Below are 20,407 nucleotides of genomic sequence, written 5' to 3'. Positions count from 1 at the left end.
GAGCATGTTAGCATTCTGATGTTAGCATTTAGCTCAAAGCTGCAGTAGAGCTACTAATGTGGCCATAGAGTCTTAGTCTTGTTCAATCACATTTCCTAATTTTTAACATTTGAAGTAAATGCTTATGAACTTACTATATAAGGCAGATGTCAAGTCATAATAGACGTGTGTGGAAGCTTAATTATTAACAAACATATCTAATCATACATTCTTCAATTTATGTGACTTGTAGACCTTTCAGGTTTCCTTTCTTGGAGGTACTTTTACTTATATAACATATGCATTCAGTAGATGTCTTTAAAGCATGTCAAAACAATGAGACCATGTATTTTTAGCATGGTTATCCCTAGAATCTAAGGCTGGTATCTCTGGTACCTTCCTCTACCCTGTGAGCTACAGTGTGTACGTTCAGCATTTACAATTTGAGTATCTAGCGTGTCATGTTTGCTCTCTGGTATCTGTGAAATACTTCAGCTGTTTCAGGGATGTCCCTCTTGAATCCATGTTTTTAATATATGGATCCTCTCTCAGTGATTAGTTGTCTTGGTCTATATACAACCTTGCCACTGCAGGGAAAATCAATTTCAGCTAGTCCCCTATGACAGGAAGTCAACTTTACATCATGGTAGATTACACTCCTGTATAACCGGTGGTATAATGAATTAATCTGATTTAATGCCACCTAAACCAAGCCTGGATTTACTGGCATCTCAACAGTCTCTGAGGTGCCATTTTTCATCAGCTCCTCCAGTATGTATCAATCAATTTTCTCTTTAAGGTGCTAGGATTTATTGATGTTGGAGACAGGAGTTGATGATGTGTTGAGTCTCCCCGCAGTGTCAGGGCCAATGGCTGTGTAGTGGTTGTGTAGAAGGACAACCCCTTCCGATGCCTGTGGCTGTCGTATTGTGCACCACATCAAAAACTGGATTTGTCAAGGTGGTTTTTCATATCGTGTGTTTATAAAGAAGTGAAACACCTTCCCAGTGTGAATTCCCTTTATCATTTCTCTAAAGCAATGAAAGCCAAACCAATATTGACATGAAGGTAAAATGGGTGAATGTTGAGCAGCCGTTGTGGCATATGTAACTTGGATGGCATTCGTTTCTCCACATATTTGACATTGAAACACTGCATGACACAAGAATGGAATAGAGAAGTGGGTATCAGACAGGGATGGCGGAATCTTTGTTGGTGTCACATGTTTCTATAATCGGTGTGGAACTCAGGCTCGGTAACTGGAGCACTCCTTGAGTTGAAAACTCTGACATTACTGTTGTCTCAAGTCAAACCACCACTTCTTCTAAATTGGCTTTTGGCTTTTGGCTTTAAAATGTCTAAAATCTTACTTTGCTTCATTTTGGTCACATGTTCAACAATTTTTATTTTATTTTGGGTGACAACAAGACTTGAATGAAATAAGGCAAAAAAATATTTGGAAACATGCAAACTATTAAGATATGTCTATAACTGTTCATTTCAGTATCTTTCAACTTAGCCAACATTTTCCTCTTCTCCTTCCAGGTTAATAGCATGTGGAGCAGTGATGCGGCCCTATGTGGAGGCAAATATATCCCACAAGTCCCACACCACCATCAAGTACTTCCTGAAAATGTGGAGCAGCGTCAGTGAGACGCTAATTTTCATATTTCTGGGCGTAGCCACGGTGGACGGACCTCACTCTTGGAACTGGACCTTCGTCACTGTCACTGTCATTCTGTGTCTGGTGGCGCGGGTCATAGGTCAGCTCTACTGCCATATTTCTCACAGCTAACAAATGTAATTGTGATTGTGCTAGGATGTGAAGTAATACAACTAACAACATGCAACAGTGTTGTTGCCGTTTCATCAGCAGTCACTGCAGATTTCTAGGTGAAGTGTTTTTTATTTAACAGACTTGTCATTTATAGGGCTGACATGCAAATCAAAAAGACACAAGTAAACTTGTACTAACATGTATTATAGTTTACTTTGTAATTTACAGAAGGTTTGCCTAAAGAAGGAAGTGCATAAAAAGTGAACTGGGAGCACTGACAGGAGTAAATGTTACCATCATGTTTCATCACAGACATGTCGGAGTGTGAGAGTGCCACTAAGGATTTCCATGTTGACTTCAGGCTGTCACAAGATGATTTGTCATGCTAGAGTTATTAGTATTGTTGGAGAGAGAGACTGAGAGTGAAAGAATGATGTGCAGTGTTCAGTCATGCAATCCTGAATTGTCCTTATGTAACATTGTACTCCTCAGGATCTGATGAGGATGTGAGCAGACAAATCTGATGTCTGTGACTGGATAGTCGCAATCAATAGTCACGCACATTTTACTTCCATCACATGTTACAAGATCTTGTGATTGAATACAGTTTCTTGTCCTGTCAGTTAAATGGCCATCCTGTTGTTTTTGCAGGTTTTAGATTGTTCACTATAAATCACATATCATTTGCATTACTGCCAACTACTCCTACCTTGACCTTGATCTGTAACATACACACAAAACACAAAACCCAACCTCAGTTTCTCATTACATTGTCCTTATCAGGTGTGGTTGGCCTGACTTACGTCATCAACAAGTTCCGCATTGTCAAGCTGACCTCCAAGGACCAGTTCATTGTGGCTTATGGCGGCCTGCGAGGGGCCATCGCCTTCTCCCTTGGCTTCCTGCTGGACGAGAATCACTTTCCCATGAGAAACATGTTCCTCACTGCCATCATCACTGTTATCTTCTTCACAGTCTTTGTTCAGGTAAGAGTACCCTATATAAGTTGTCCTGTTTGTGTTTTCAGCCTGGCTTGCTGTGTCGTAGCCTAATTCAAATCTTGGCCTCGTTATTGGATTTTAATATGACCACAATCAATGTACAATTTAAGCTTTTATTAAATCAAGACCTATTTAAACTATTCAAATAGATTCCTACACTGGTTTGCAAAAGAGTACCTTTTTGGTGTAGTTTATTTGCCTTGTAAGTGTAGTTTGAATTTTCACTTCCATCACTGTTTGTGAATTCACACAAGGGAACGCTCATATATTTATATGAAGAAGTCGGTTTGCTACTTTTTCCAGAAATGGCCCTACTTGATGTCACTTCAGTTCCTCAACCTTTAGTGGTCATATTTTCTTGGTCTCTTCTGCTCCTTAAGTAAACGGCTCCAGGCACTTGAGAAAATTCACATGAAAAAAATATGCAGAAGGAATAGGAAATATGTTTTATAAAAAGATGCATTTCTACTGAATTTACTCCCTGAGTTTACCTTAGGAAAACACATAAATATAAATACATAAAAGTAAGATAAAGAAGCACAGGCAGTGATTGTGTACATATTACATTTTGTCCATTTGAAGTACTGTGCACTGCATCTGCTCAGTCCTGTAAGATAAACCATTCTCCCAGTAAAACTGTAGGAAGATTCTTATGAACTGGACCTGGAATGGCAGCAGGTAAAATAAAACCCTGAAGACATGTGCCTTCTCCGCAGAGGCTAGATTAGAAACATGTTTTATTCATTATGCTGGATTCAGCACTGGCAGTCTGATGCTGAGACAGATGCAAGGGAGGAAGGTGGAGGCCACTTTCACCTGCAATGTGGAGTTAAAAGTAGAACTCTGTGTGAGTGAGTTCGACTGGAATTGAGTGTGTGATGTTATTTAGAAGAGAGCAAGTCTATATCTGAAGTGAAAAATATTATCATGAGAAATTGTTAGATTTACTTGATAATAGTAAATGTAAGAATAATCAAAGAATAACAAGGGAAAATTCTGCATTTCTGGACTCGTTCGTTTGCTGATTGGCGAGTTGAATATCTGCTGAGGTGTCATTAGTAGCTGTAACTGTTGTTGGTATAATTATGTGGAATTGAGACAATTTATTTATTGAAAACTGGCCTATGATTAAGGTTAGGTTGTTGTTTAATTTTTATATTTATGTGAGCCAAACAGCATCACGAGCATGGAAAGCTGATTAAATCCATCCAAACTAATCTCTCGTCTGAACTTCAGAATTTCCCTGCAAAGAAACTGAGGGAGGGACGATGAATGATTCTGTGGTTTGTTGCACAAGTTGTCATGGATTATAGTGGATAATAGTGGTTGAAATGGTGCAGTTCATTCCCTGCATTCTGACAGTTTTTAAATCGTACTGGTTGGCTGTAAGTGGGACTTAAACGTTAAGGATAACCACGATATATCAACTTTCTATTTGTTAGAAATTGAATAAGCTTTGGAATAAGCATTAGGTGATTAAAGTGCAGTTTCCTTGGCATACATGCCATTCAGTTGTGCCATGTATTTTTCTTAATCCTATCGATAACTGACAAAAAATAGACAATGTGAATACATATCAACATATTTCTAGTGAAGCTACAATGGAGTTAAGTTGAAGACACATTTTTAGGTCTACAACAAACAAACAACATCAACTCCTGCTTTATAACCACGTAAGGCATGGTACAAACACACAATGTGTACACATCATTAAGATACTTTAAACAGAGTTGTGCACACAAGTTGTGTTTATGATCACATTCCTCTTAGAATAAAATCATTGATCCATCCATGCTTTTCTTAACCCTTACCCCCTTGTATGCTGCAAAGAATGTATATTCAGTGACAACAGTGGTCACACAGTAATATTAATGTTATTATTATCTACCACTAAAAGGATTTCACTGTGTTTATCTTACTAGAATGCTGATTTACCAATTTGTTAAACATGCTGAAATACGTAACAGCTATGGCTGTCCTCCTCTAAAGCGGAGGGTGAAAATTACAGCAAAGACGTCAGAGTTGTTAACAAAGAGTGTGTGACAATCTGCCGGTTCTGTTAATCAGCTGTTGCAAAATGTTCCAGCGAGTGACTTGTGATACTACTAGGCTTATACTTGACTTTAGTGAATGAAAACAAAAGCACGATGGCATCTCCTGCATTGCAAACCGGGACAAGTGTGACCTGATAAGCTGATCAGGTGATGTCAGTATTAGGGTATGGAGTGTGTGTTTTTATACATCACTCACACACATAGAAAGATCATAAGAATGTCATCTTCTCATTTCACTCTTGCATAGACTGGGTGACAAGAGCCTGTCTCAGTCTTTAGCTAAGGTCACAAGGTGTTTACAGCAAATAATGTTTTATTCCTCCCATCCTTCTTGCAGGGTATGACCATCAAGCCCCTGGTGGAGTTGCTAGCAGTGAAGAAGAAACAGGAAGCCAAGCGCTCCATTAATGAGGAAATCCACACCCAGGTAAAACCTACAACCATCCACAGCCTTTGTTGTCAGTAGCTGATGATTTCTTGATTGTTTATACTTATGAATGACCTAGATAGATAAAATGTCAAAATGGTTTAAAATGCTTCGGACCACAGGAGATCTTCTACATAAATAAATGTGATACATGTAGTAAATACTGATTAATTCATCAACTTCCTCTTTTACCAAGCTGTCCTTTGTTAAACCTTTGCTAAACAATGCATTCTTACTTCCTGTCATGTTTTTACTTACTCAGCACACAGACAGGTACAGAAAGAAAATTATTACTCATAATATAAGCATTTTATATCCTTCTCTAGACTGAGAAATGCAGTTTCACAAATGATAAAACTTTGATATTGTTGTCTGTTGTAGTTATGTAAAATGTAACATCCTTGTCCAGTAACAAGTCTCTGAGGCCATTTAGTTCAACAAATTTGGATAGCTGCTTCCATCTACTGGCTGTGAGGTGGTACTTGTGTCCATTGAATGTCCATCCACAGATTTTCATCATGAAATGATAAAAATGATTCTATAATTGCAGCGTTTTTAACAGCTAGTTTAATCTAACTTGAATACACAAAGCTTCTTGTATCCTCAGTATTTGCTAGTCAAGCACATTCATTAGTGACCGCCATGGTGCACAAACCCACACACACACACACACACACACACACACTCATAGACAGAGCCCTTTTCCGGGGCTTTATGGTGAGTCACCAGTGCTTGAGGCTAGAAGAGCAGGCTGTTCTAATGGCTTCTTCTCCTCTATAAACCATTGGTGATTAGAGTCAACTGAGCTGGCTGAGTACACAATCCTACGGGGTTACGATGTGGCTTTGAATCCAAATGCATGACATACTGTTTCTATTCCACCTGTTAGAGGTCAAAACTTCAGCAACACTCGCAGTATACACAACTTTATTGTTAGACCGATGTGTTTTGGCTTGTGACCTTCATCATAGTCATCCTCTCCCACCTGTTAAAGGATGCTGCATATCCTCTCAAACACCTTGTAGAGGTTTTACTTGCTCTATTTGCAACTATTGTTACATACTCATGTATGTTGACATGATAAATTACTCACAATGATCGTGGTGTCACAATACAGGCGATAAATGCTACATGCAGCACATTGTGTGACAATCATGTTTGGTCCATCACAATATTATTGCAACCAAAAAGGAAAACATGACCCTAAGATAAAAAGTTGTTCATTCAAAAAGCAGACAGTAATCACATGTCTTTACTGCATAATGAGCAGCTGTTGGTTTTGTACAATTCTATAGATGAGTGAGATAAAACAGTGTTTAACAAAGAGTAAAATTGAGTTTGAGCCTTTTTTTTAGCTTGTACAGCAACAAGTACACCTGTGCCTTTTATTTAATGTCAAACAGACATAAACAGATGAAATCTATCTATCTACATATATACATGTATTAATTATTCTTATAGTTTCACCTTTCATCTACCAGCGTTAAGATTCTAGAGAAACTTCATGCGGTTGCCACTTTTTAAGATGAGACTTTTCACCCCCACCCTCGCAGTGTTGGGGAGTCTTTATATAAATTATGACAAAGCAGAAGTAAATTCTGATGCTCCGCTTAATGACTTGTTCCCATAGCAACACTGCCTGCCAGACTGTCATCCGCAGGCTTAGTCAGAACACCGGGGCGACCTATGGGCCGACTGTAGTCTGAACAATAACAGCAGTACATTTCTCTGGTTCTGTTAATAAATTCTGTGCAGTCAATCACATGGCTGCTGCCGCTGGTTTTCGCTCATGGATTCCATTTTAAAAGCTTTTTGCCTGCTGTTGTTGATAATGATGTTTGCAGTCTTACTTGGGAGGGTGTTTTAACCGTGAGGAACAGTAACAGTGGGGAGGGAAAAGGAATGAGATGATGCTTAGTAATGTGTGTTACCAGAGTTCCTGTAATCACTGTTAATAACATTGTTAGTCACACATACTCCCATAGTGCATACACCAAAAAACAAACTTTAGACTTAATAAAAAAGGAGAACAAAGCAAGTGTCACAAAAAAAGAAGCTGTTTTTGACCTATGAAATTGCTTTAAATCAGTTTGTACTATAGCAGATGTAACACGGACACTGGAAAGTCTTGTATATTACATTTATGTTTGTTCTTGGGCAAATGACAAATAACTGAAAATACTAATCAGCAAACGCTTGGGGCCAGTTTCAGAGTCTGATGCAATCTGAAGTGTATTTTCTGTCTGTCCAACAACTTCTGAAGATTATTTTCTATTTATTAATCCCCAGTTCCTCGACCACCTGTTGACTGGAATCGAGGACATCTGTGGACACTATGGACACCACCACTGGAAGGACAAGTATGGATTTTACAGTGAACTGACATTACAGCTTGCAGTCATCAGAGAACTTGGGCTGCATTATTTTCAGTACTGATTCATTCAGTTGTTCAGCTATGAAATGTCAAACACACTGACAAATGCTCATCATAAATTACCCAAGTTCAAATTGATGTCTTTAATTACATCAAAAGCAAGAAAATCTTTGACTATGAAATGTTTGGTATTTTTACTCATTAAGTGGCTTATATTATTAATTAATCTTCATAATTGTCATTGATTAATTTTCTGTCATGATCAGCTAATTATTGTAGCCCTGTAGAGATTACACATTAACTATGGCTATAAATGTGAAATAATTGCCGTCTGTGATTAATTCCCCCATTTTAACCTCTTTTTTTCTATGTAATATGCAAACTCTGCCCAGCCTCTCCCTTTGCTGCTTTTACCACCATGTCTCTGTTTTAGCCCTGGTCTCTGTTTTCATCTGTCACTATTTTCTTCCCCCCAGACTGAACCGCTTCAACAAGAAGTATGTGAAGAAGTGCCTAATTGCGGGCGAACGCTCCAAGGAGCCACAGCTCATCGCCTTCTATCACAAGATGGAGATGAAACAGGCCATTGAGCTGGTGGAGAGTGGAGGGGGAGTCAAGCTGCCCTCTGCTGTGCCTTCCACCGTTTCCATGCAGTGAGTGTTGAGTAGCCGCATACCGTATCTGTAGTCAACACATCAGAAAGCCAAACTGTCCACACTGGCTATAATGACATTTTTCCACCATGCTGTGCACATTTTTATGAATTGACTTTGATACAGTCTTTCAAATTTACAATAGTACTGATATATTCTAAATGTTAAGGTCATATGTAGGCCAACACAATAAAAGCAGGTGAACCATGAACCACATTAGTTTCTGATGAGCTGTAAATGGAACAGTAACAGTTAATGTTTGAAATCAGCGCATGATGATGGCTTAAATGACTTCCTGAGTTTTTTTGTTTTTTCTTTATAGTTTAAAAGCTCAAAAATCTCTCTTTAAGGAAGAATTTTATCCACGTGTGTCAAGGTGTTTTTTTTATATCTAATGGGTGTGTGGCACATTGTTTCAGGGGTAGAGTGGTTGGCGGATGACTGGAAGGCTGCTGGTTCTTTGACACCAAGTGTGTCATCACCTTTCCAGTCATGTTCCTTCCACCAAGTGGTGAGAGGTTTCTGTTTACCACTGCACAGTATATTTGTGTCGTGAAACCATTAAAAAAGATCTTACTGTAAGCATCTGCACAGGCCTTTGACATCTGTAGTAACATGTCCCAGTGATAAATTGCTAAATTAAGCCTTGGTCAGTTTTAATATCCTGTGCAAGAAGAGTATTGAAACTAAAAGAGTCATCCTTCTCTAAATGTTTGTAAAAGCTTTTAAATATACTAAAAAGTATGAATATTTGGTGTTTGCTCACCAGCTTGATCAGACGTTAAATTTTCCCTTTCCACTCTGCTGGTCTCAGACTGAGTTTAGACAAGGTCAGAACTGTCAGAGAAATTAATTCAGTAAGAACAGCAACGTCATGTACAATTAACAAACTACTTACTTTGTTGAAACAGAGTGTCAGTTATAGAAAGAGCTGATCTTAGCTCTGATATTCCTAGGTAAATTACTTGTCCTGGTCTGTTTGTGTACTGACAGCCCACACATAAGAAAGTCGCTCTCAGCTGATCATTAGAGAGAGAGAAAGTATTAAGGAAACTCCCTGTCAGAGATTTGATTATCACTGTGATAGAAAAACTCAGACAATTCTTCATGTATATTTCTCAGGAACATTCAGCCCAAGAAGATTCCTCCTGCCAAGTCTGTAGAGAGAGCTCTGCCGCAGCTGCCTAAAGGCAGAGAGGAGGAGATCAGGAAGATCCTCAGGAGTAACCTTCAGAAGACACGACAGAGGGTAACGCTGCTGCTATATGAGCATATACAGATTATCATGTGTTTTTCTTATTTGTACTAGCTAAAGATGTATCATCTTGCATTACTGGTCATTCATATTGAAGTAGCTCTGCCATATTACTTTACAGTGTTTTGATTGTTTTTGAGTTAGAATTGAATCAGTAGCTCTACTCTTACATTAACTCATACGCACATTACTGAATTTAATCTTTAGGGAGGGAGGGTGTGAATCAATAAGAAGAGCATTTCTTATTGATCTACACTGGTTAAAAGCTTTGGTCCCTTGAGGTGATCATAACATGAGTAAATGAACAGTGATGCCACAAAATAACCATGTGAAGTGTCTTTTCTTTCTCAGCTGCGCTCCTACAACAGACACACTCTGGTGGCTGATCCATATGAGGATGGATTTAGTGACCTACTTCTTAAGAAGCAAAAGATGGTTGAGCTGGAGAAGAAGGTACGATTATCAGTCTCAGTGACATCCACACTTCTTAAATCAAGAATCACCTCTTAAATCAAACCAGCTGTCTGCTCTGTCAAATGTTACTGACACTTGGTCACAGCATGATTGAACCAAACATGTTATGTTAATCAGTCAGTGCTAAAGAAACTACAGAACTTTCAGGTAATACCATTGCAATGTGCCTCAGTGACTGTTATGCAGTCTGGTTTATAACTGTTTTTTTTTTTGTTGCATAATTTATGTGGAAGCTGCAGCTACAGTCCAGACCACTTTCTCATTGGAAAGTGGATTCAGACTTTTGGACCCCACTCTGTATATTGTAGAAAGCAGCCTGTAGTAAATCCTGAGAAGCACAGACAACAGATAAAGAGCAGATTTTCTCATTTCATAACGGGCCACCAGCAGCTGAATGATTCAGCCAAAACTTAGATTTGTGTTCAAATTAGAGTCCACCTTCAGTCTCCTAAATTAATTTTCTCAATACAAACGGGAGCTGATTTATTTGCACGGTTGAATGGCCCTACCACAAACTTCCATTTCGTCTGCCTGTAATTACATAATGAAAATGGACCCTTGTTTTGGTTAAATCAAATGTGCTGGAAGCCACTGCAGACTCGAGAGGATTTCTGCAGAGACTAACAAAGCAACAAATCATTCTAATGAAGTTCCTCTAAGATATTTATTAATGGGGAATTACTGAGCTGTTTTACTTTGGCCGTTGTTCTTCCCAAACAAGAGAACGAGGCAGAAAATATATTTCTTTTAATTTTTCTGTCATCTCAGCTTTGTATTTTAGTGATAGTAAATGTTTATGGAAGTTGCGTTATATAACTGTTACATTTTGATTCTATAAACAACAATATCCTGTGTTTTCCTAGATAAAAGAGATGAATAACTACCTGACCGTGCCTGCTGCACCTCCTGACTCCCCGACCATGTGTAGAGCCAGACTGGCCTCAGGTAAACACACTTAGCCACAACCAAATCAAATACTCAATGTCTAGCACCTTTTTACTATCAGGTACCACCTGAAACAATGCTGGAAATTCACCATGTCACTGATGCGACCCACAGGGATCAGACATTATATTTTGTGAGGATCACAAGGTGGCATTCCATAGAACAATAAACACGTTAGAAAACACTGCTGTGCTTCACAGATATTTCCCCCCTGATGGAAATATGTTTGCATGTGCCAGCCGGCATGTAAACCGGTGTTTGGTTTCATTTTAGGCAAAGATACTGATTTCAAACCTGCTCAGCAGCAGAAAGGGAACAAAATCTGTCCAGGTATGTAGTGAGTGTAGAGAAGATTCATTTTGAGTTGTGATAACCCAGCAGCAGTCCTAACATGCATGCTCCAATTATCCTGCTTGTTAACACCCATTAATTATTCATTACTAATGAGGGAATGTTATGACATGATTGACAAGCCTGAATTCAGATGATTACTTATAGCCAAAGAGTCCTGCTGGTAATAGATTGTAGGTAAGCATGTATGTTACATGTGAGGAGCTTCAGTTTGTGTTTTTCATTGCAAGTTTTAACTAGAAGTGCAATTATTCCAGCATGTGTTGCCTTATAAATGGTCGTGACTTACTTTGCTTTATTTTTGTTGTATTGTGAATAAATGTGGAAAGGTATTAAAGCCTGCTGCTGTCTAGTTTGTGCAGTGATGCTACAACGGTAGCTTTATTGACCTTGGTTTTCGTTGTTCACATTCTCTTCTCCTTTTATACCGTATGTTCTTGCACGCTGATGGAATGACTGAATAATATTACACCCCTTTTTAAAGCCCTGTTAAAGCTAACTTCCTGATACTGTATCCCTGTCCTGACCATAGATCCCCAAGCCTACAGTGTGAAGCAGGTGTCTGACAGCGTGCCGACCATCCAGGTAGACCTGGCCTCTCCTCAGTCTCCAGACTCCGTCAACGTAATGGATGAGTTTAGACGGGCCAACCAAGATGAGGAGGACCGGGGCCTGATGATGAGGCCTCCCCAAGGGCTGAGTGGACCTCACAAGTCAGGTGATGCTGACGGAAGCAGAGATCAGCAGAAGCTGATGAGGTGTCTCAGCGACCCCGGTCCCAGTGCAGACGAGGAAGAGGATGAACCCTTCCTGCCTTAGTATGGCAGATCAGGCTGCTCGCCCACCTTTACTGGTTAGAGGAGAGAGGGCTGCTTCACTTCTCTGTTTTAAATTATCTCTTTGGTTCAACCAAACAAGCCAAAACTGTTCATGCTGTACAAACCAGAAACTAAAAGCAAAAGGAGGTTGCCCGAGAAGAAGAAAAAAAGAGTCATTCGTTTGTTATTGTCATTGCTCTTTATTTTTTCAGACAGGATTGGAACAGCAGTCGCTGCTCTCTGAGAGATGGTGGAGTTTATGATCGATAGTCTGAGACATTCAGGAAAGAACTATGCATTACCAAAGGTCTGGACTGATGTAGTGTCAGACAATGTTGTTTTTACTTTAGTGTCAGACTGTTTTTCTCTCTCTATAGTTAATAATTTTATTTTTGTTTATGATTTTATAACTTTTTTTCTTTCAAGCTACATTCTCTAAAACATGCTGGTCTTCTAGTCCTAAATGTAATCAACAAAGCAAACTACATCAGTCCAGTTTTCACTGTCGACATAGCACTTGAGTTCTTTCATTCTCTCACTTGAAATAGCTGGATATATATATATCAAACAGTTAGTGTAGCTAGTTGAAAATATTTTTTGCCTTATTTCATGTCAGATCCTTTTTTTTCTTTTTTTTTTTAAAAGCATTTTAATTTCAGGGGTACTAACATCTGTTTGTAATCAGAGTTTGTTCCAGCAGTCGTGGGATGTAAGTAAAAGCTGGATGTATTTAGTCACTGTGCAAACCACAGCGTAAAAAGAACCACAGTTCTTTATAGTCCTGCTTACAGACCTGCGGCTTTGTCCTATGGCCGTGGAGGGAATTAATGTGGACTTGAAAAAATCCTCACTATTGTATAAAGTAGTTCTGATTTACAGATGTGGAGCGAAGCTGAGTGTTTGGGAAGCTTGTGAGACAGGCAGTGATGCAGCACAGATGTGTTGATGTCAGCCTTCATGCTTGATTCCCTATCGAAGTCTGCTGTAGTTAAATCACACTCAATGTTGTCATGTCATGTTTCTATGTACATGTTTTATATTTTACCTCAGTTTAGATCACTCACTCAATTAGTCGTGGAGTCGTAAGAGTGGATTTCACTCTTAATATTGATGTAATGAGCCATCTAACACTCATCACCTTCACACTGACTGAAGTATATCACATCTAATTGCTCACTCTGTTTTACATGCCATTTTACATTTACATTTATTGGCCTTTGCAAGAAGCATTTGTGTCCTACCCTCTTATAGGACATGACGAGTGAAGGTTAGTTTGTACAGGAATCCATCCACGCATCCTAACCTTCTTGAAATCTAAGACTGTAGGCAAAAGAGAAATGTAATTCTATGCATTATAGATGTGTAAATTATGTAAATTAAATATAATAACCTATATTTATGAACACCCTTTAAAACAGAAGTCTTGTAATCTTATAAACATGCAAAACACAGAGAAAAACCAATGCTAAAGTCAAAGCAAATCAAATATGGGCATTAAGACAAACGATCATAAAAAGAAAACATTTCATGAAAGTTTTTGCACATCTGAGCAAGACTGAAAAGTTATCTGCAGGCATGAAAACGTAGTCTAGTGTTTTGTTGATACAGTCAGCCCTTCTCTACTGTACTGTACGTAGTTGTACAGTGTGTATGATACCCAGTGTAAAATACATTGCATGTCTTTTTTACACAGCTGCTCAGTGAATTGTAACATGTCATAAATTTACAATGATGTTCTTGATTGTGTAAGAAACATGCACCATTTTGTTTCTTCTACAGTCAGAACAGCAAAGTGCCACAGCCAATAACAATTAGATTTTAAACCCACAAGTATTTCTTTCACCCAGGTCTATTATCACTTGATACTAGAAAAAGAGTTTAGTTTCTCCATAGAGACCAAGAGCAAACTTTGGCTTTGGATGAAGCCTGAGTGAGTCACTGTTCTACTTTTCTTGCTGTTTTGTAGGTGTTAGTGACCGTTGATCCTTCCTGATCCTCTTATTTGCAGAAGGTTCAAATTACAGCAGAGGGGAGATAGCAGAAGAACCTGACAGGCTTCTTCATTTTCCCCAACTCTTCTTTTTTTAAGCATCTTTAATGTTGATTACCGTATCAAGGGTAACAGGATATTTTGTCTGTGCACACACGTACTCATGTAAATCTAGGTGAATGTACTAGAAAATCTGAGCCTACCTGCACCGTAGCCCAGTGTGTTTGGTTCATTCCTTGCCCCTGACACTTCTCCCGCTTCCCAGTTTCTAAAAGGATAATTGCAGCTAAGAGATGGGAGGGTCAAACCTTAAAGCATCTGTCTCATCCAAATTGAATTTCCCTTCGGAAATGTCTGAGTGCGCGACGGAGTGTCGGAGTGGAGTGCTGTGCTGAAAATGTCAACAAGGACAAGGTCAAAGACACGAGGGTTGTTAAAAACCTGGAATGACTAGGCAAGTGACAGGTGGTACCTTCTCCCCATCCTCAGATCTTCCTTTTATCGTTGTTTAAAGGAAAGTGACATTTATGTGCAGCATCACATTTATGAGGTGTGTAAACTCTAGCTGCATAATCCCAGAGAACTGTTTCTCTCCATCTGTGAATGGAAGCTTTACACGATGCTGCTGGGACAACTTCTATATCATCGTCCCACGTGCTGCATGATTTGGCCTCCGCACTTTTAAGTAGGTTTTAGGAAGGTTGCAGTGAGTAAAGCATTTGTAAACGTAGTCCCACTGGTGAATATGTGTAACCGTGTGAATACAAAACAAGGTAATTCTCTGAGAGAATAGGTTTATTCTACAAGGGCGTTGTATTTTTCATATCGATGGACACATGAGTAACATAACTTGGGGATGTGATCAAATAGAGGGAAACCAAAAACCTCAAACAACCAATTTAAATCAAAATCCTTAAAACAAGACATCATATCCCTGATTACTTCATTTTATTCTAAAGACTTTTAGTTTCTCAAAAAGAAAAAAAAAATATTTTCATACTTCTTTTTTTTTTAATACCAAATGCATCTTTTTTGGGCAAACATTCACACTCCTCGGAGGGAAATGTTTGGTGCAGAAAACTTTAATCTAAAGCCATACAGCCTATAGAAGAACCTATTTTATTCTTTTCATGTATTAAAATTTCATACACATCATTTTGCCTTTGTTTTGCTCAACGCACAGAGCAAACACAAGCCTTTACATTTAAATCACTTGTGTCTTCTTTGCTTATTTATGTTTATGTTCTCTGTTTAAACTTTTTCTGCAGCGGTGAATTGTTTTAAGTCGTGGCAGTTGTTCTCATTGAATGTGTTGAACTGAATTACAATGTCAACACTGTTGCCTCACCAGCATTCACTTCAGCTTTGTGATGCTTTGTTCTTTGCATCTCTCTGTGCTTTAAAAATGCTCCATGTGCTTTACTGTTCAACTGCTTTATTGTACAAAGACCTTTTTTTTTGGCTTTACAGGGATATGAGTCCCTTTTTTATTATAAGTATTTTATCAGGATTCATGTGCATCACAAGGCTTCACTGTTTTTCTTTCCCATCTCATGTTTACCTATAACAGCTCTCCGGGAGCATTTGTCATCCAAACTTTATACTATTGAGGCTCTGGCTTCACTTAGTAGAAATAAGCTGAATTTACAGCTATAAACTGTAATCAGTACAGCTTAAAAGCCTTATGCTCAAATTCAATGCTCCTAAATTTAGATTGTGGGAAAAGTAAAGTGAAGGCATCGATTACAATCAGCCATACAAGCGGGTAAATAACTCTTTAGCTTAAGGACACATTGGTGTTTTTGCATGTGTTTGATTTGTATTTTAGTTGTGTTTTTCCCTGCAATCCAGGCAGCCATTAGTTTCCATTCATTCCCTACAATATAACACATCTCTGTAAAGACTTTAAACTTGCTTCAGATCCATCATCGTGAACATCAGCTATTATGTCAGGTACATTTATGTTGTGTAATTACAGTGCATTTTCATGTAATCAACTTAGACCTGCAGTGCCATGCAACAGTTAAATAAATATATACTAATGGCTGTCTCAGAGGTAAAAACTTAAACACTACAGTGTGCTTTGAAAAAGGCATTTATTAGCATTTATTTAGTGTCATGATTTGTATTATATGGGCTAAAATATGCAAAAACACTGGTGTGTTCCATAGTATTGTAATATTGGACCAGCCTGCACGGCTAACACTTACACTGCAGATCAACATTAGACAATTATAAAAGGCTGTAATCACAGTGTGACGCACACGCACGTCATCAACATAATGACCCTGTGGTGACATTATTCCATGACCCAAAGACTGTTTTCCTCCCTTGTTTACCTCATCGTTTTCCAATTTGCCTGATCCGGCTTCTGTTGAGTTCCATCGTTTCACACCACACCGAGCACTTTAATGAAGCAGTACCTTTATCTCCAAACACTGATGTTAGAGAGAGCAATAAGTGGCTTTAATGTAGTGTACACATCGTGCATAGCTATCAGGTGACACATCACAGGGAAAAGGAATGTACTTTATGATGGGCCTTATAAAGGGATTGGTTTTGTGTTTTTAGTCTTAAAGCAGACAAACTGGGATTTTAAATCCTAGTGAAAGCTGTGCTACGACTCGACAGGGTGGATTATATTTCCCTTTTACACATATTTTGTTTTGTTTATCTTTATGTGTTTGTTAAATTTATGTCAGTCAATTACTTGCAGTTTGCAAATTTAAATTTTGCAATAATTAAAGTTATTTTTTTTAATTTTATATACACATGACTGGGAACACACACACACACACACCTATATATATATATATATATATATATATATATATATATATATATATTTATATATATATAATGAAAACAAAAGATGTATTAGAAATTTATTATAATGATGTTAGGCTACAAATCATCAGAATCTGAAAGATAATAAGTGTGCACTTTCTTGTTGATTAATCTTTAGCTTTCAGCATTCCATTCCTGTAATGACCAGTAAAAACTAACAACCAGAGATGAACCTATGTCAGAAACTATATACCAAATTAAAGTTTTACTTTATAGCACTGCTGTGTCCATGTATCATGATTTCCAAACAAAACATTGAAGGTCGATATCACGGTAAATAGGAAACTACCACCAGTAGCCAGTTAGTTTAGCTTAGCATAAAGACTGGCAACAGGGGAAACAGCGCTCACCTGGCATTTTGAAAAAGAAAAAGAAAAAAGTTTCCCCAAGTAAAAGTGCAGCGGTAATATCAGCAATATTTAAAGTATTAGTACTAGTACTCATGATGCAGACTTATTGTTACATTGGATTATAATCACTGATGAAATAATGTTTGAGCAGGATTTTATGGCAGCTGGTTGAGAGCTAATTCAATGATTTTATCTGGTTAATAGCTGTAATGTTGTAGTTGGCCATGGCTGAGCTAAATATATCACAACTGTTTTATATGCTGCCAATTTACAGTATAACAATCCATCCTATTTTATACACCCATCCCATTTTAAACTCTGAATCTGCAATTAGTAACTGTAATTGTCATATAACTGAGTGGAAGTGGAGTGGAAATATGAATTCACATGTCCTTGAGCACCTGTGTGAGGAAGGGGTCACACCAATATCAATGCAGTTGCTTCAACCTGTTGTAACCTTTTCTGTCCAGAAGGGGGGGGGTGCTGCACAGTGTAATTAAAATAAAAATCAGCCAAACATTCAGCATTCTGAAAACAGACACCACAGAATGAGTGCCAAAATTTAAATGTAGAAGGGATGATTTGAATTTGAATATCTGGATGACATTTTATAGCTTAATTCTTTGTTGAGCACAATAAACTCAGGGTGAACTGTCTGCCTTGTTATCGTGTAATGCCATTACTCAGCTTGGCAGCGGTGCAGTTTGCATGGAGGATGTGAGATATCCGGAGAGAAAGCTGTGGCCGCTCTGGCTGGCATAGTTTATTTATTTTGCCTCTATTTCTGTTAAATGGGAAATCACAGTGGCTCGTGTGTTCCTTAACCAACTTGGCCTGACAACCGCATTCAGTGAGTAATATTTTTGGAACAGATATGCTCTATTTATAACATTCAATGATTTTAATTGTTGGCAGTTGTTGCATTCTATCATTTTCTAGCAGAGGCTCTGGGTGGCCAAGTTCATTTTACATTTGAAGAGTCTAATTTGAGACTCCAATTACTAGAATTGTTGTTGGCTGGAATATCCTCTTTATATTTGTATTTGTAGACATTTAGCTGATACTCATCCAGAGGAATTAACAGTAAGTAAACAGTTAAACAAGCTTAAATCCCAAGATCACCAACATTACAAGCAACCAATATCTAGTTGTGCTTGTTAGAAAAGTTCCTCCCATCCATCATTTTTTTTTCCCATCACTGATGTGAAACAATCTACCTGTTGGTGTGTGTTTGACGGACAGTATTCAGTGTATTAACTGGCGGGGTGCAGTGCAGCAATAATATTATAGGGCTCAACTGAATGTAACATCACTATGTATAAGTTCTCACACACTATCGGTTTAACTTAAGCTTCAAGCTGCAGATTGAATGGTATGACAAACCAATTTCTTCAGTTTCCAGCTTTGAGGTCAAGCTGCAATATTTAGAAAGGATGAAAAGAAAAGTGTTTGCTTTCTTGCCAAGAGTTAGATGAGAAGATCAGTCACACTCTCTTTTCTGTATAGTAAATATCAAGTTGCCCCCCACACCATACGACCACACGACCACAAGTTGACGTTTTTACACCACAAGATATAACATGCTAGTTAGTGAGCTTTAGCGGTGCTTTGTACAGCGTTAAGATATCTGTTTCCAGTCTTTATGCTAAGCTAAACTAACTAGCTTATGGTTGTTGGTATGAGAGTGGTAACAAGCTTCTCTCTCAAACTCTCAGCAAGAAGGAAAACCATGTTAACCAAGGACCATTTTTCTGTTTCAGTTTCTCAAAATTGCTAGAGAGCGGTATGGAGACTCATCTAACTCTTAGTGAGATAGCAACAAAAAAATCCTGAACTATTCCTTTAAGCTGGCTGTGGCTTTAATGTAAGTCTAACGGTTGTTAGGAGACCAACCAAATTTTTTTATTTTAAAGTTATCTAATAATTCTAAAGGGGAAAAAAGCAAAGATCAGAGATAATTCTGCAAAAAGTAACATCATTTTGTGTCATCTTTTTTCCACTTTCATTTTGTTGTGACCCGGCCCTCGGGTTGGGAGCCACTGCTTTAAGGAATACTATATATTGAAATGCAATCCAATACAACAGCCCTGCAATAAACAGTCTGTTAATGAATCTTCTAAGTCAGTTTTCTGAAGCATCAGAAAAGATTTGAATAATCTGTATAGTTTTTTATTGAGGCTGTAACTTGTGGTTATTGTATTGTATTCCATAATGCACTATAGGTGTTGGTTTCATTTTACTATGTATACTCAGCACAAAACTGTACTTTGGGATGAATTATCTATCTTATCTTATCCTATCTTATCTTATCTTATATGACTAACCTATTTCCGCAGTAAGAAATACTGCAATGTATCTGCTACTCTTGTGAAATGAATGTGAAGCTGCTGCTAACAGAATTTAGTATGACAAATACATACTGTAAGTGACTCTGACTTTCCAGGTCCTTTTTCTTTTTCTCAATAGTGGAATAAACACAAAGTAAACTCATGCCAAATATTTAATAGCCTTCGCCGGTGCTACAAATTTACATGTGGAGTGTGAAACAAGCCTGAAAGCTTTTCAAATGGATTGGTCCAAGTGTTTGTTTATTTTTATTTTTGCTGTGTGTCATTCATTTGTCAATTGGGCTCCCATCACGGTGAAGCCGGTTAAATTGGTTGTATTTGCATAAGGGCTCTTCTGTTTATTTTCTCCTGATCATTCTTTATTGTTTGGAGCAGCTGCCCTTTACACATAATGATGCTGTTTGTTTTGAATATCGGAGCAGCCTGACCGTCAGTCACCTCTGCATACATGGAGAAACGGAGGGTGTTGTGGTAATTTACCAACTTTTGTGATTGACAGTGAGTGGCGGTCTTTTAGCGATGCACAGTGCAAGAATATCTGCACAGTCAGTAGAACATATAATCTGTTTTAATGGTGAAAGGTGAAAAGTATTCCATTTGAGCCACAGTGTTGTCTCAGGGCTCTGCTTGCAATATACAAATGGACCAGCAGATGGCACTGTGCAGCCATAAAATAACCCAGCTCCTCAACAAGTTGTGTCATCGCTGAACAAGCTTCTACTTTTTTACTTTTAATTTCACTTTAGGAATGGTTAGTACACTGG

The 20,407-nt window shown here is 38.2% G+C and overlaps 1 protein-coding gene across 2 annotated transcripts in view; it reads left to right on the top strand.

Moving 5' to 3' along the window:
- Window positions 1-17,163, top strand: part of slc9a1a (solute carrier family 9 member A1a) — a 30,580-nt gene extending 13,417 nt beyond the window's left edge. The window contains exons 4-13 of one of the 2 annotated variants that reach the window (XM_087172792.1): window positions 1,525-1,742; window positions 2,540-2,742; window positions 5,149-5,238; window positions 7,528-7,598; window positions 8,089-8,265; window positions 9,388-9,514; window positions 9,872-9,973; window positions 10,858-10,939; window positions 11,213-11,269; window positions 11,823-17,163. In XM_087172792.1, coding sequence (XP_087028918.1) covers window positions 1,525-1,742; window positions 2,540-2,742; window positions 5,149-5,238; window positions 7,528-7,598; window positions 8,089-8,265; window positions 9,388-9,514; window positions 9,872-9,973; window positions 10,858-10,939; window positions 11,213-11,269; window positions 11,823-12,109 — 1,414 coding nt within the window. In that variant the 3' untranslated portion in view covers window positions 12,110-17,163. The remainder of the gene's footprint in view (window positions 1-1,524; window positions 1,743-2,539; window positions 2,743-5,148; window positions 5,239-7,527; window positions 7,599-8,088; window positions 8,266-9,387; window positions 9,515-9,871; window positions 9,974-10,857; window positions 10,940-11,212; window positions 11,270-11,822) is intronic. The other variant, XM_023401812.2, reaches the window with a different exon arrangement.
- Window positions 17,164-20,407: the final 3,244 nt, after the last annotated feature.

The sequence above is a fragment of the Seriola lalandi genome, unplaced genomic scaffold (genome assembly GCF_002814215.2).
Source record: "Seriola lalandi dorsalis isolate HSWRI2012SDOR001 ecotype SW California unplaced genomic scaffold, Sedor1 jcf7180002053771, whole genome shotgun sequence".
Taxonomy (NCBI): domain Eukaryota; kingdom Metazoa; phylum Chordata; class Actinopteri; order Carangiformes; family Carangidae; genus Seriola; species Seriola lalandi.
Note: the sequence above shows the minus strand (reverse complement) of the source record. Positions and strands in the feature narration are given on the sequence as shown.